This window comes from Opisthocomus hoazin, chromosome 16, assembly GCF_030867145.1.
Source record: "Opisthocomus hoazin isolate bOpiHoa1 chromosome 16, bOpiHoa1.hap1, whole genome shotgun sequence".
Classification (NCBI taxonomy): Eukaryota; Metazoa; Chordata; class Aves; order Opisthocomiformes; family Opisthocomidae; genus Opisthocomus; species Opisthocomus hoazin.
In genome coordinates, this window is record NC_134429.1 from 16,068,963 (window position 1) to 16,085,020 (window position 16,058).

Consider the following 16,058-nt stretch of genomic DNA (forward strand, 5'->3'; position numbering starts at 1 on the left):
TGATTTTGGGCAAACTGAATCTTTTGCTGTGAATAGGACAAGACCATTCAGATCATCCTTTGACTTCAGGAGGTTGATAGAAAGTCCTGGTTATTTCTACTCATTTGCATGTGACAGGGAACGTCTGGGAAGCTGCCAACGTAGAGCACCATGTTCATTATCTGGTTTACCAGAACCATGGCAACGTTAGAGGTCTCCTTGCAACACCTGCAGAGCCATCTCCATCCATGTTTTAAGCAAAGATTAGCTTATTGCTGAAGCTTCTCAGCCCAGTGCTGCCTTTGTCAGAGTGGTCTTTAGCCTCGATTTACCGGATGGATTCTCCATCCCTCTGGAGGTCAATCTGTGAGGAGCGCCTGGACTTAAGGACTGGTTTGTCACTGTTTGCCCCCAGGGAAAATACTGCTTGTAGCATCACTACCAGGGTACGCAATCCCTTATGGACCAGGCAGCTAAAGAGTTTATAGGCATAGAGAACAGAAGAAGCCAGAAGTTGGTCTTGCTAGATGGGTAGGTGGACTTCTCCCCAAAAAGGCTGGCTGAGGAGGTCTTTTCCTGTGGCTGAAGCCCTGCTGCCTGGCCAAAAGCTCTTCCTTCCTTGGGGTGAGTTGCCCTCTCCCCTCTGTCTGTGGTTGAGATGCCCTCTGCAGTGATCGTGTCCTGGACTGCCAGGCGGCAGGACCAGTCTGTAGTGTCCCCAGAGGACCTTGGACTTCTGAGGTGAGAAGGAAGGGCACACGCAGGTTTTCAGTCAGGAGTGAGCGGTGTTCGGACATGACTGTATGCTTGCTGTTGTGCTAAAACACGATGGGGGAGATACAGTAGCAGTGTGAAGGCATGTCCCATGTGAATGGCCTGCGTGAACCGCATGAAGTTCAACAAGGCCGAGTGCAAGGTCCTGCATGTGGGTCGGGACAATCCCAAACACAAGTACAGGCGGGGCAGAGAGTGGCTCAAGAGCAGCCCTGAGGAGCAGGACTTGGGGGTACTGGTGGATGAGAAGCTCAATGTGAGCCGGCAATGTGTGCTGGCAGCCCAGAAAGCCAACTGTATCCTGGGCTGCATCCAGAGCAGCGTGGCCAGCAGGGCTAGAGAGGGGATTCTGCCCCTTTGCTCTCGTGAGACCGCACCTGGAGTCCTGCATCCAGCTCTGGAGCCCCCAACATAGGAAGGACCTGGATGTGTTGGAACAGATCCAGACGAGGGCCTCGAAGATGATCCGAGGGCTGGAGCACCTCTCCTACGAGGACAGGCTGAGGGAGATGGGGCAGTTCAGCCTGGAGAAGAGAAGGCTCCAGGGTGACCTTAGAGCAGCTGCCAGTGCCTGAAGGGGCCGACAGGAAGGATGGAGAGGGGCTTTTCACAAGAGTATGTAGTGATAGGACAGGGGGGGACGGCTCTAAACTAAAAGAGGGCAGATTTAGATGAGATATGAGGAAGAAATTCTTCACCATGTGGGTGGTGAGGCTCTGGCCCAGGTTGCCCAGAGAAGCTGTGGCTGCCCCCTCCCTGGCAGTGTTCAAAGCCAGGCTGGATGGAGCTCTGAGCACCCTGGTCTGGTGGAAGATGTCCCTGCTCATGTCAGGGGGGTTGGAACAAGATGATCTTCAAGGTCCCTTCCAACCCAAACCATTCTGTGATTCTCTGAATGCTGAAGTAGCTGCGCATCTCCAAGACGAATTGTTCAAAGGAACAAAAAGATGACTGGCTTGTCGGTAGCCTCTGGCTGTGAGGGAAAAGTCTCTAAATGCAGTGGAACAGACCGAAGGCGTGTTCAGATATCTGAATGCAGGATGCCAGCAGACATCATGTTGCTAAGCGTGCAGCTGAGGAGCCAAGGGCAGGCTCTCTGATGGGATTGGCAGAAGGTCTGTCCACCATGACTGTGCTTTTATTTAACTCGGGGTTTGTTCGGCACACACCAAAGCGTTTCCCTCTTTCTCACTGAAGCAGAATAAACACAACCCTTCACAAATCAAACAAGATGCGTTTCCAGTTTGGAGAAATCCCTTCTTCTCTCTGAGCATTGTGAAACAGATCCCTGGGAACGCTACTCTGGGGGATGCAGGGTGAACGCAGCGGGGAGCACCGAGTAGCCAAGGAGACGCAAGGCGTTTCGGCTGGCAGGAGCTTGGCAGCCCCTGTAGCTGGAAAAAAGAGCGAGAAATGAGGCATGTAGGGCAGCGGAGGAGAGACGGGCAGACTGCGGGGTGCAAGAGGAGGTGGGCTAGGCCCTTGCTTAGATCCGGCATCTGCTCGGATGGAGGGCTGCAGAGCTGCACCCTTCATCTCGCTGGGGCTTTTGGGTGCCTTGGAGGTGATGAGGGGAGGGCTGCACGAAGGCAGAGGCACTGGAGCCTGGGGAAGGCAGCGCTGCTGGGTGTTTGCCAGCCTGCCCTGTGTGAGGACTTGGAAGCCTTTTCTGTCTTGGCACGCCTACAAACATCTTGGCTGATTAGGCCACTGACTCAGAACGAGGACACCGGCATACAATGTCAGTATTGCTCTGTCGTTGGCACGAGACTGAAGAGCGCAACTTAAATGCTCGAAAGTTAGCGGCTTGGAGGAAGAACAAGCAAAATGATGGAAATGTGTGGCTGGTATCAACTTCATGACCAAAGGCTGGCTGGGGGCTGAGGGGGGAGGTGCATTTTGCCTTTGAGATCCTTTCGAGAACTCTGAAGTCTTCTTGAACCCCCAGCTACCTTCTAGTCATGCAGGAGAGGGGGGTTTGTTGCCCTCTAGCTCTTCTGTAAGAGGCCGGGGTGTTTCACCCCACCGCTTTGCTTTTAACACCTAGGTTGGGTAACGTCATCTGTCTTAAAAACCAGTGTCCCAGCAGCTTTCCTGTGTGTCAGAGATTGTTCCCTGCTGGAAGCTTCAACAGAGTCGCCTTGTGCCTGAAGCCTGTCAGTGAAAGCAAAGCTCCTGGGCTTTGACACGCTGCTTTGTGGTGGCTTTAAATGGACTGGGGTCGGAGGAGACTTGGCACTGCTTCAACTCTGCCTTCCCGTTGGAAAGGAGTGAAAAATGATCTCCAAATAAGTGCAAAGAAAGGAGGGTGAGAAAGGCAAGAGGCATCTTACGCTTCACTATCCACTCATGTGCGGGAGTGGAGCGATGGATGTTGCTCCTACGAGTACGGCGTGTGCTGTGTACAGATGGAACTGGACTTCATCTGCAGTTGGACATCATCTCCTTCCCGTATCCCCGCTCGCTCTGCAGCCGCATCCAGTGAAAGCCCAGCTCGGGCAGGTGGGGAGGCCAGCGTGAAGGCTTAGAAATAAGAAAACCAGCACAAACCAGCTGCGAGTGCCAAGACTGGGGCTTTGCAAAAGGAACTGTAACGGGGAGGAGAAGCTGGGCTGCTCCTGGCTCCTGTAAGCCCTTTAAGACTGCAGGACTAATAATCGTTCCCAAGAGATGCCCCACAAAAGGTAGCTGCCTCGGGGTGGGGGGATGGATGGTGCAAACGCAGAGCGAGCACTTGTCCAGACAAACTCTTCCCTGCCAGGAGAAGTGCGGAGGTCAGCGTTTTGCTGGCTCAAGCCCAGAGTCCTCACTAGTTGTGAGTACTGGTTTGGTTTTAACTCGTGTCTTGTCTATGTTTAGATCACAAGTTTAGAAATGGAGTTACTTGAAGCGCAGAAGAACAAAACTGAGAAGAGTGAGGAAGAAGAGGCATTGTCTGGAGCACAAGAGATGGAAGAGGTAAGAGGTTTTCCCTGGGAAACGAATTGTTTTGTTTAGAAACGTATTAAATGAGCATCTCCCGTGTATGCTCTTTGTCACCGTCTTCTGAGAATTTCTGGCCCCTCGGCTCATGCAAGACCGACGGATGTCTCGGGCGGAGAGCAGCCAACGTGCCAACGCTATCTCCCCGATAACTCATCTCTCCTGTGAGGTTGTCTTGCCTTCAGCCCTGTGGAGCCTGTTGTCTTCCCAGTGAGGGTGAAGGGTTTACACATCAAAAGGGGCTTGACCCTTCTTTGGGGTTTAGTGAAACCTGGGCAGTGCGTCGGTGCGTTTACAAGGCTGTTTCCCAGGCGGTTTGGGGCAGGCATTGCTGCCCATTGGTCACTTGCCAGCCAGACGATTGGATCTGCCGGTGTGTAAGCCAGGCAGAGCTTATCGCATGTGGGAGAGGACCTTCCCAGTGTATCTTGGGTCAGGGGGAGGCCCCAGGCCCGCAGAGATGTCAGGCCAGCCCTGGGTATAATGTGCAGGAATCCTGCTGGCAGCTTCTGAGAATTGTTTTTCCTATCCTTGTTCTCTAGGAGACACATTTTCTGCAATTTTTTTCTCTTTTGCTAGAGTAAATGATGCTGTAGAAGTGGCTCTTAAGTTTGCTTGTTGCAGATGCTGGAAAGCTGTCAGGAGACGATAGAAAAGTTAGGAAGTCAGCTGGGAGAGCGGAGAGAACGGAGAAAGCAACTTGCATCTGAGCTTGAACTGTTAAGAGAAGACCTGAAGGCTGAGAAGAAGGCACTGGGCAGCCAGGTGGGTGTAGCTCCTGCAGTGGGTCTCCCGGCAGGAGGCAGCTGCCTTTGGATGACTCCATGAAACATCGCCAGCTGCCCTCCAAGTGCATTGCTTGACTCCTCTTGATGCATCTCTCCAGTCCAGCCACTTTCAAAGCCTCTTTGGCCGATGGTTTTAAATCCATCTGCTTTAACAGAACTGTCTCTGACTCTGTAAGATATTTTTCCTTTCAATGAATCTAATTACAAATCAAAATTAAAATCTAATTACAGTTAGAAAAATTAAAAATCTAAATTACAATTAAAAAATTAAAATCTAATTACAAATCTAATTCAAAGTTTGTAGCCAAAGCCCCCTTCTCTAGAGGGCAGAGTGGAAGGTTTCGGACTTGGGTATTTATTGCGGAGTTATTTGTGATCGTAAGGCTCATGATCATGAGCCTTCGCCTCTCCATGTCACAACATGGCAGGGCACTTGTAGATTTGAGCCAAGACCTCCCCGCAGAGCAGCACCACGCTTACCCGTTAGCAGCAACTGCTTTTCTGGGTTCAGTCAACTGGCTAATTCTGAATCCATTTAACACGGGTCCCCTTTCATATCAGTAGTACTCTTTCTTAAGCAGAGCATGGCCTGACAAGAAGTGAGAACACCTGAGAGTCACAGAAATCTAGATGAACAGCTTGCTGGGATCTCAATGCTGCTTTTTGTTATGTGCCCTGCAGACCTCCGTACGCTTTGCTTGAGGTAATTTAACTGCTAGGTAGACTTCTGGTGGGTTGATCTCTGCTGGGAGAGTTGCTGTTGCTCTTCCAGTTGGGCCGCAGAGCACAGAGAGCGTGTGATGCCAGCAAAATTGCACAAGGGCTGAAAATTTAGGAGAGCTGCGGATCTGTGACCTGAATCAGGCAGACAACGGGGACCCAAGGGAGACTGGCAAAGGCGGGGTTTACAGCTATTGCAAACCCCATTTTTTAACACTCTGAGAGGCCTTAAAGCATATCACTTCCTTGATTGTAAGTAAAGAACAATGAAAGTCCTGAACTGTTTGCGCAGCTGCACATACAGGAGAGTCTTACTGGAGGAAGAGTGGCATCTAGAGGACAGGACTTCTGCAGTGCCACAAGACAACAAATTCACTTTGTGAAAGCTCAGGATGCAGACTAAGCCTTACCAAAGAGCAGTTGAGGAAGGGGCTAGGCCAGTCCATGAATACAGATATGAAAAGGAACTGTCTGATTTGGGGGGTGCTGAGGAAAACGGGAAGAGTCCCTTTGCCTCCCAGTAGTTCCATCTACTCATGGTCCAAGGACCTTTTAATCAAAGTCATACATCCCTGGAAGTTTGGTTGGAATTCAGCCACCGGTTGGCCGGTGGTTTTGCCTAAGGAGAGGACTATTTTTCCATCAAAGGGATCATCCAATGACCTTTTTGAGACGGGGTGGCTCTAACGGTCTTTCAAATAGAGAACTTTGCCTGTGTTTGGTGGGATTCCTGACTTCACAAATGGGTTCATTCCCTTTTGCCGGAGTAGCTGTATTGGGACGAATCATTTACCAAAGGAGTGCTGGAAGTTAGCCTGGCATAAAATCGTTGGGTTCTCATGGGTGATACCCACCTGTGGTCAAGATTTGAGGTTGTTCAATGTTGTGTTTGTCAGGAGGTCCAACACATAGAATGGGTGAGTAAATTGGATACTACTTTGTTCTTGTGCATTTTAATGATGTGCTATGAAGTGATGCTATGCAAACAGTTCTTTGCATTTGTTTGGAACTCTCTTCTTGTTTTTAAGAGGTTTATGGACATTTGAGAGGAGAAAGCCTTTTCTGACCTTGTAGTTAGAGGTGTATTACATCCGCTAACTCCTGTTGTTTCCTCACCAGGGTCTGCCTGACTCAAAATCAGAGTTTACAAGACATTGTAATGACTTCCCGAGCCTCCAAAGAACATCAGCAAGCAGGGATCTCATTAATGTATCCCATGAGAAGCTACAAAGAAATAATGCTTTGTTAGATGCAGAGGTGAGAAATGTAGAGAAATCCTGGTTGTTCTGGTGTCTGATGCAGACAGAAGCTGCTAGTGTATGCTGCTCAAATGTAAATAAATTCATCTTGGTGTAGATGAGAAGACCTGGAACTGAACTACTAGTACTAGCATACGCTCAGGAAGAATTATTGATTAAAAAGCTTTAGGAGTCAAAGTCATTGCTAGCATTAGTGGGCTTAACAGCATTTTTCTTTGAAGGATTTGGGTTCACCACTGCTTAGCAGGGGACATTGGACAAGGCAAATTGTGGTTCCAGTCCACTGTGGCATTTCCCGTGTCCTTATGCACTCCTCGTGCCTGCCTTTCTTGCCTCTTTTATTTTCTTGGCATCTTCTCTTCATGTCTCAGGTTCTGGGTCTGCCATTGCCTGGTTTTAAGGCAGTAGGTGATGTTGAAAGCGGAGAGCAGCCGTCCGCAGAAAGCTGTGGTGGGTTGCCTTGGATGGAGGATGGTCTCTGTGCAAGACAGCTGAATACACGCTTTGTACTCTTTCCCAAGAAGTGCTAGTTCGGTAAAGAAATGTGGCACGTGTTGTAAAGCCCTGAGCGCTACAGATGGGCAACAGAAGGATGGAATCAAATACAGAAATGTGATTTGATGATAGTTTACACACAGCTACTTCCCATGCAGGAAAAAGAACTTGCACATCCCTCTTCAAGGGTGAAGAACTACCATAATTTAGCTACAGAATCACAAACCGTGTCTTGATGGAGTCCCCAGATTGCCTTAAACTGCTCAAAAGATTTCTGTGAGACCGAAGAAGATCAAAGTCGTGGTGTCTTCTGACCTTACAGGTCTCTGAACTCCTACAAGAAAGAGAACAGATTCACAAACTTGAGCAGAAACATGAAGGTCTATGTACAGATGAAAAGACGTATGAAGAACAGATGGCTAAAGTAGTATTTTTGGAAGAACAGATCAAAAACTTGAGGGATGAACAAGAGCTGCTCTGGTAAACCTTAACAAAGTCTGTGGTACTTTCTGCTCCTTATCTTTGCTGACTAAGTTTTTAGTTGTTTTTTTTCTTTTTTAAATCCCTGTAGTGCTGCTTCTGGCAAAAATGGGCACAGTAGCTTTGCGTCTTCCTTGGTGTGTAAGCAGCTCTCTGTAGAGATTCTGGTGAATAAGCGTTTCCCTTAGTGACATCCTGATCAGTCAGGTGTAAACCTTTTTTTCCTCCCACTATTCCAGATTCTGTACGGCATAAGTGAGAGCTGTCCTTAGGGAGGAGGCCGCTTCTCTTGGAGCGAGGCAATATTTGGACTAGCATGGTCCTCAAGAGCTCCCGTTGTGGGCTCGGGCTCCTCGGGGCTAACTGCTGCCAGCATCCTGCTGTGGATTTTGGTTGTCCTTGCAGGGCAGGGGTCGGGCTTGTAAATAAAGCTCTTACAGGTTCCCTGACTCCCCCTTTTCAGTAGATCAATACAAATTTGGAGTTGGAGCATCCATGCTCAGGCTCTCATTAGTAAGTAAAAGCTTGGATTAAATCCGGTATAGTTACAGTCAGCTAAATTTACCTAGATAACTAGGTAGTGAGGTAAAGTAAAACCGGGATAAGACAGGTAGGTTAGCTTATAAGGACACAGAGTTTAGATTGAGGAAAGTTAGACAGCTCGATCGGGAGACCTGGGCCCGTAATTCCACCCAGCGAGGCGCTGTGCGAGCGCTTCTCTGCCGCTTGTGAGCGCAGAGCAGCTGACGTGGCCCCACGCGAGTGTTTCCTTAGCCAGCAGTTAGCCTGCGCGTGAGTGACTGAGAGCTGACCCTTTGGATGCACGTGGTTTCGTGGGCCGGTGTCCAGGGGAGACTGACCCTTGCCCAGAACTGCTAGACCTGGGATTCATTTCCCTTTGGAGCCTCCCAACACACTTGAGCGTTGCCTTGAGTGTTTCGCTGGACTTTCCTATCCCAAGTTTTTCCCCTTCAGAGGGTGTTTTCCCTTGGATGTGCATCGTTATCTCTCTCCTTTACTATTTCTACTTCAAGTTCTGAATTAGTAGAAAGCAACAAGAAGAGGGAGGAGCTAGAAAAGCATCTAAAAGAGAGCAATGAAGAAAAACTGTTGTTACTGGAAGAAAATGCCCAGCTAAAACAAGATCTTCTGACTACCCGGGAGCGGGGTGACGGCACGCTTGGAGAGACTTTGAGGACAAACCGAGGCACGGTGCTCGGAGAAAACGGGTTACTCGTGTCGCAGAGCTCTGCAGGCAGTTCGGATGGGAGAGTTAAACAGGTATGGGCAGCTTTGCCATCTGCACCGTGCTCCTTTTCAGCAGTTTGGTGGCAAAACCAAAGTAAAATGGACTGGAAGCCAGTTCTGTGCTGTTAGCGTGTAGGGGGGATGTGAGGCTGACTGATTTCCTTGGGGAAAATAATTGGAAAATACGAGTGTTGTCATTTCCTTCCGTTATGTTTATGGACATAGTGGGAGCTTGGATAAACCGCATGGCCCCCTTGGTGCGCATGAAAGAAAGAAGTTACGCAGTCTTTCAATGTTTTAAACCTTTTTGGAGCTCTTTCTCAACTCCTTTTAGCATCGTGAGGCACGGAGCTGGCTCGCTGTTCCCGCAGCGGTCTTGCTCTTGCTGTAGGCAGAAGGTGTTCCACTTCCCTGCTCCTCCTTGCCATTTTCTGCCCTTATGCTCGGTGTCTGAACTCGTCCCACAACTGCTGCTCCGCAGCGGCAGCTCGCAAGCAGCTGGGGTTTGCTGTGCCCCATGCCCCTGTCTCAGTTACTGCTCTCCCATTGGTCTACCAGGTGGCAGGCAACACCCGTAGTTATCACTACGTTTAGCTGTGTTTTAAATGGAATTTGTTCACCTTTCTTACTGTGTGATCTAAAAAAGAAAGGGAAGGGCAGCGAGCCCTGCCAAAAGGGGAAGGATTGAGGAAGGTACCCAGGATGGGGATTCTGAGGAGGAACAGGGATTCCATGGAAAAGTCTGTAAGAGAAGAGAGGACAGGGTGGCCTGCATAGGCAGGAGAGTGGAAGGGAGAGGATCAGAGTTGTGCCAGTACCAAGGAACAGCAAATCTGTACAGTTACAGAACACCAAAGTAAGATACGAGGTATAGAGGGGCTGCTGAAGAGGATCCCAACAGAAGCAGGTGGGGAAAAGCCCCACAAAACCTAAATGATCTCAAGGACAAATGACATGGCCGGACTGCACAGTGCTGGATGAAGACTTGGCAGCTCGGGAATTTATCTGGGGATTTATCTGAGAAGGGAAGCTTGATCTTCAGTGGATTTCGTCTGGTCCCAAGAACAGAGGGTGAAGATGCAAAGCGGGAATGCAGATCGACAGATGGCCAAAAGTGATGCTGGGAAGAAAGGTTTTCATACGCCAGATGTGGGAAGCTCCCGATTTGTAGCTTTGAGCTGCAGAGATTTTTGGGACTCCACCTCCAGCTGCGTGGAGAGTTCACACACCTGGATGCAGGGAAAAAGCAACCTGCCTTAAGCAGAGGGGTCTAAAATCTCTGTGCAGCTCCATCAGATGCAGGGATCGAGATCATACGGAGCTCAGTTATCTTCCGAAAGCCACCATAGGCTGTTGGTGACCCTTTCATGGTGCCCAGGCTGCGGTCACGTTGTGCCAGAGTGTCTGTCCCCGTAGCGCTGCCAGGACTTGCTTTGCTTATCTGCCTCAGTGAGACTCTGGGCCAAGAGTGAAGAGCGGCCTGGGTGGGGTGGCTTTTTTTTGACAGGTAAGTTTTAACAGGGATTTGTTCCCTCCTCCAGGTTTTTGCATCTTCTCCCTCAACCGCAAGAGTTGTATCAGCTTCTCGGAGGGGATGGACAGGGTAGGGAGCAGGGCGTAGTATGGGGGCAGAGGAAATGCTTGCCTGGCTTTACCCATCTTCCTACTTAAACGCCCTTAAATGCCACTGGCATACCTCTGCCTTTCTTAACGGCCAGACTTTATCTTTCCTTGCAGTTGATTTCCAGGTAACCTGTGTCGTTTCGCTGTTCCTGCAGAGTCTGTCCGACGAGAGATTCCGGCAGCAGGAGGAAAAGATGCAGCAACTGCGGCAGGACTTGCGTCGCGTTCAGAACTTGTGCAGCTCAGCCGAGAGGGAGCTGAGATACGAAAGGGAGAAGAACGTCGACTTACAAAAGCAAAACCTGTTGCTCCAGCAGGAGTGCACCAAGGTAGGAAGAGAGCAGGGAGAACTGTTTGAGGAGAGCATCGCATCGTTTTACAGGCTGTGGGAGGTCTGAGGTGCCGATCAACAGGCTGGGCTTCGTTTGCATTTGTCCGTGCAGTACCTGGGGCTCTCAAGCATGCTGTGTCTCAGCTCCACGGAAATTGCACCGCCTCCAAATAAAACGTGCTGCTCCCTGTAGTTCTCTTTTCTTCGCCGCTCAGTAATCCTGTTGCCCCTTTCCCGATCAAGGTATTTCAGGTGATACATATTAAAGTGCAAATTTAATTTTTTTTTCTTCTTTTGAAACTCAGGTCAAAGCTGAGCTGAAGCAAGCCCAGGCAAAGCTCTCGGACACAACCGAAACGTGCTGCTCTCTCTCAGCACAGTGGGAAAAAAGCCAGCAGAAGGTCAAAGAACTCGAACAAGAGCTCCTGAAGTGCTCCCAGGCCGATAAAGTGCAGAGCAGTCTGCAAGAGAAACTTGCACAGGAGAAATCCAAAGCATGCGAAGCACAAGAAAAGGTAACTCGTCAGTGTGACCTACGCTAATGGGAGGTATGTTTTTCAGCAGTTTTGTGCAGCTGTATTCAGAAAGAAGAAGCACTAGCAGCTCATGAGTCGGTTCCCTGAAGTCTGTGTTGCTAGTCCTTTTTGAGATCACGTGGCTAAATATTTCAGGAAAAACATCTGTTATTAGTGGGAGTATAATGAGGACAATTAGAAGCCAAATCTAGTTGCTCAGACTCCTCTCTCTAAAGCTCAGTATCTCTCAACATAGAGGCAGCAGGGCTGGCAGACACCGGGAGCCTGGATCATGTTCTTGCCGAGGAGATTTGCTGCTGTTTGCTATCTGGTAAATCGCGAAGGCTTGTGTTTTCCACGGCATCGATTCTGCCACATTCCTGCTCTGGGCGCTGGATTCGGTTTTGAAGTGTGCGGGATCAAATTAGGTGTAAAAAGGATTGTTGCTGATTCATGACATAGTATCTGATCCAAAATCTGGTAGCGGTTGGAAATGTTTTACTTTGTATGTCTTTGTGTCAAAGTCCATTAAGAAGTACTTCTGAGTAGGGGCGAGCAAATCTTTCATTCCCACGACTCAGATACCGAGGGATCAAAGGGAGTTCAATCTCTTGCATTCAGATACCATCCTGTAAATTCAAAAAGTTTAATGTGTGTCCAATTTTTATCCGAGATTTCAAAACTCCAGCAAAAGCTAAAAGATTCCCAGCACCAACTCCTGCTGGTAGAGGCCCGTGTTTCAGACAAGAAGCTCCTGGAGGAGGAATTGAAGGAGGCCCGGGACAATGAAGCTCGTGTGCAGCAAGAACTTCACGAGGAACAGCTGAAAAGGTACCCAGAGCTGGGTAAGGCCTGTGCTGCGTGCAGAGGGCAGGTGCTGGGCCAGCAAATGGTGCTGGGCCAGCTGTCTAGGTACGTCCTGCAGCTCCATGCCTGGCCTGAAGCAGGCTCACAGTCACTGCACCGCTGGTTTCACCTCCTGTCTCTCCTTTTGACCTGCCAGTGCCCCTGGCAGAGCTCCACAGGATCCCCTCTTTGAGATTTAAAAGATTTTTGGAGACTTCAGCTGCCTCAGAAAGTGCCGGGCCCCTCCTGCCAACCCAGTGATTTGGTCTACCCTCTAGACACTGGCAGTCCCCCTTCCTGTGCAGCTGGGTTTGATGATCCCTCTTAGAATCATCACACAGAACCATGGAATCATGAAGGTTGGAAAAGACCTCTAAGATCATCAAGTCCAACCGCCAACCCAACCCCACCATGCCTGCTAAACCATGTCCTGAAGCGCCACGTCCACACGTTTCTTGAACCCCTCCAGGGATGGGGACTCCACCACTGCCCTGGGCAGCCTGGTCCAAGGCCTGACCACTCTCTCAGTAAAGACATTTTTTCCAATATCCAATCTAAACCTCCCCTGACACAGCTTGAGGCCATTGCCTCTCGTCCTATTGCTGTTTACCTGGGAGAAGAGACCAAACCCCCTCACTGCACCCTCCTGTCAGGGAGCTGCAGAGAGCGAGAAGGTCTCCCCTCAGCCTCCTCTTCTCCAGACTGAACAGCCCCAGCTCCCTCAGCCACTCCTCATCAGACCTGTTCTCCAGACCCCTGCCCAGCCTCGCTGCCCTTCTCTGGACACGCTCCAGCCCCTCAATGTCCTTCTTGTACTGAGGAGTACCCTTTGACGTGCCACTGGGACATGGGGACAACCAGGATGATTTCTTTCTACTCCCAGCGTTGCCCGAGGCAGGTGCAGAGCAGTGCATTGTTTTCTAGATTGCAGCCAGCCTTGAATTCATGGTGGCACGTCACGGGCTGGCCTCCACGTCGGTGTCTCACTGTCACACCAACATGCTTTTAGGAAGCTCCTGGAGCAGCAGGTGGAGGAGCTGCGGCAGCAGCTCCGGCACTCGCGGGAGACGGAGGCATCGCTGGCCAAGATGCACGTGGAGCTGCAGGCTAAGACTCTGCACGTCCTAGAAGACGAGAAGAAAACTGACTCAAGGGAGGTGAGCTGCAGCATGGGTGGGTCCTCACCACCCATGGGGGTGCTGTGCTGTTGGCTGACTCCAGAGCAGACCACTGAGCTCTAGGGGAAAAATGGGACCATCCCAGCGTGAAACCTGCACCTGGGAACTGCTGAAACAGGGTCACATCCAGCCAGGTGCTGAACTCTTGCAGATCCCACTGATTTAAAGAGGAGCTGGAGAAAAAGCACCATCCCGTCTCGTGTAGGCTTCCTGGGAATGCAGCTCTGAGGGCAGACGAGGAAGACTTGGTGGCTTCTTCCCCTTTCCTTGCAGACCGTGGAGGTTTTTGCAGGAAAATCTTGGCAGTGGGAGGACGCATTGCCTCGCCGTGCCCTGTGGAAGCCCCCCTAGCAGCACAGAAGTCCCCGCTCTCCCTTCTGTAAGGGGAGGAGGCAGTGGCCTTGGGAGGCAGAATGGGTGGGTGTTATCTGTGGTGGGAACCAGTAGGATTTATGAAGAGAAGCTTTGGAGACCAGACTGACAAGAGGCAGAGGGACCCCTACAGCTGAGGACACAGGCACACAAATAAAAAATAGATGTTTTTCAGCACCTCCAGTGTCAGAAGGAGAACCAGAAGCTTTCAGAGCAACTTTCACTGCTGAAGGATGAAAACAAAGCCCTTTACGAGGAAGGAGTCCGTCTCCTGAACCAGAAGGATCTGTGTGTCAGGTACCGGCTGAAGCGGCAGGGGATGTGTCGGCACAAAAAAACCCACCCAGGACCCGCCGTTCGGGTGCCTGGCCATGACACTGGATTCGACTGCCCTGTAGCCTTTCTTGTCTCTCCTGTTCGAGGCATTTAGCACCGGGAGGTCTGCCTTAGCCCGACGCCCCGCGTGCAGTTGTGTTAGGCGTCACGCGTCTGCCGTCGTGTTCTCCTTGGCAGCTGAAGACAGCGCAGAAAGCGAAGGGGTGCCCAGGGAGGGCTGCGGGCACTGCTGCTCACGGTCTGGCACCGGCGGAGACGCCCTGTGGAGCTGCTCGTTTCTCCCCAGAGCGCTTTTGATCTAATTTGAAGCACAGTAGCCTTTTTGTCATGAGTTTTGAGCAAACGTGGGCAAATGTCTGTTATGTGGTAGAGATTTTTCTTTTTTTTTCTTTTTTTGACGTTATTTTCCCTTCTGTCCCAGCTGGATAAAAATAAACAAGAACACTGCCTAAATGGGACACTTTAGAGGGGATGAGCAATGATCACAAGTCTCAGTAGAGACAGATATTTAACCCCAGTGTCGCAGCTCTAAGAAGTGCCCACTGAAGTAGCTCTTTCTGCAGCCTGTTTGCCTGACCCTTGCCGTGTAGGATTCTTCTTTTTCAGTCTTTTTCCCTCATACACGAGTAATTTCCCTTATCCACCCACCTCCCCACCCAGATAAAGAGCTTGCCCTTTCCCCGTTACTTCCAATTTTGGTGAATTTATAACTCTGTTTGGTATAAAGAGCTGAGAGTGGTGAGCACAAGGATTTGTAAAGCTGGGAGTCAGTTTTGGGAATGCTTTTGGTCCTTCAGTCAGTTTCCATTTGGGTGACACTTCACGATATAAACTTTTGCAACAACAACAAAAAAACCCCGAACTGATCGGTGAAAGACGTAGTCCAGAAAGTCAGCGTGCTCATTCTGCCTTTAGCTGTGCAGCCAAAAGGAGCTGCGTAGATGGCTGAGGCTCCCGCTCCAGGCTTTGGAGAGCCTGAAGAAATACAGGACATGTCCTGCCTTGATCGTGACCCAGAACACAAAGGCATTTCACAGCCTGACGCTTTGTCTCTGCCTCCTCAGGAAATATAACGAAATGCAGCTCCGCCACAAAGACAAGATCCGCAGAGCCAAGGAGACCTTTATCCATGAGGTGAAAAAAAGGGACAGCAGAATTAAGCAGCTTGAAAATGAGCTCAGCGAGTCAAAGCTCCAGGTGGAAAAGGTGAGAGAACTCATCTAGGGCGGCTCCTGTGAGGGAAGGCAGGGGAGCAGGCTGTAGGGTCTCTGCGGGAGCATCCCTGCTTCCAAAAAGAGATGCAGCGTAGGAAATCAAAGAGGTGAGGTTTAGGAACAGCTGGTTTGCAGGCAACGGGATAGCACGGTTAACCGGCCTGAGGGTCGGAGCACGGCGAGCAATGCCCCATGTGCTGCTCCTGCTCTGTGGGCAGGACTGATGCAGCCCTGGGAAGCGGCTGGCAGTGCCAAGGGCCACTAGCCCATCCTCGTAGGAACTAGAAGCCAAAAGGAAATTCCTGGCTCATGTTTGCCCTTGGGGGGAATCCGTGTCCTCATATCCCATTCAGAAACTGCCTAAGCTCCGTCGTCTTTCGCCTCAGAGATGTTACTGATGGGAAGTGACTCAGAAGCCACTTTTTGGGGCATGTTACATCAGTGTATCGCTTCCAGGAGTGAACACGCTTGGTGGTGACCCCTTTGGCAGAGCACCTCAAGGTTTACAGAGGGCAGAGAAGAGAAAAGTGTAACCACTGGTGTTTGTTTCCTTCTGCAACAATGCTCAGGGGAAGGTGCTGATTGCACAGATCACCGCCGAGAATGAGAAATTACTCCAGGAAAGAAGACGGCTCCTCCAGAAGGTATCTGACCAAGAGGAGACGCCTTGGAGCAACCGGTCTATGGCTGCCACCCTGCAGAGCAGGTAAACAGTGATGTCTGTGCCTCTTCCCAGCACTTCTCCGGTTTTACGGGCTACTCCTCATAAGAAATCCAGAGGAAAGCCTGAAGTGCACCCCAGTTACTAATTGCTGTGGGGTGTAATTAGCCCCTTTCCCCATCAAAACCCATAGCATACAGGTGGAGGTTGTGGAGATCAAAGGGCCTGAAGTTGAAAAAGAAAATGTCCCATTGGAA

The 16,058-nt window shown here is 50.3% G+C and overlaps 1 protein-coding gene across 2 annotated transcripts in view; it reads left to right on the forward strand.

The window, feature by feature from the left end:
- Positions 1-16,058, forward strand: part of LOC142363365 (coiled-coil domain-containing protein 30-like) — a 38,747-nt gene that overhangs the window by 20,314 nt on the left and 2,375 nt on the right. The window contains exons 12-23 of one of the 2 annotated variants that reach the window (XM_075437386.1): positions 3,613-3,711; positions 4,360-4,500; positions 6,363-6,500; positions 7,320-7,477; positions 8,512-8,758; positions 10,504-10,677; positions 10,985-11,194; positions 11,868-12,025; positions 13,050-13,197; positions 13,766-13,887; positions 14,991-15,132; positions 15,710-15,846. In XM_075437386.1, coding sequence (XP_075293501.1) covers positions 3,613-3,711; positions 4,360-4,500; positions 6,363-6,500; positions 7,320-7,477; positions 8,512-8,758; positions 10,504-10,677; positions 10,985-11,194; positions 11,868-12,025; positions 13,050-13,197; positions 13,766-13,887; positions 14,991-15,132; positions 15,710-15,846 — 1,874 coding nt within the window. The remainder of the gene's footprint in view (positions 1-3,612; positions 3,712-4,359; positions 4,501-6,362; positions 6,501-7,319; positions 7,478-8,511; positions 8,759-10,503; positions 10,678-10,984; positions 11,195-11,867; positions 12,026-13,049; positions 13,198-13,765; positions 13,888-14,990; positions 15,133-15,709; positions 15,847-16,058) is intronic. The other variant, XM_075437385.1, reaches the window with a different exon arrangement.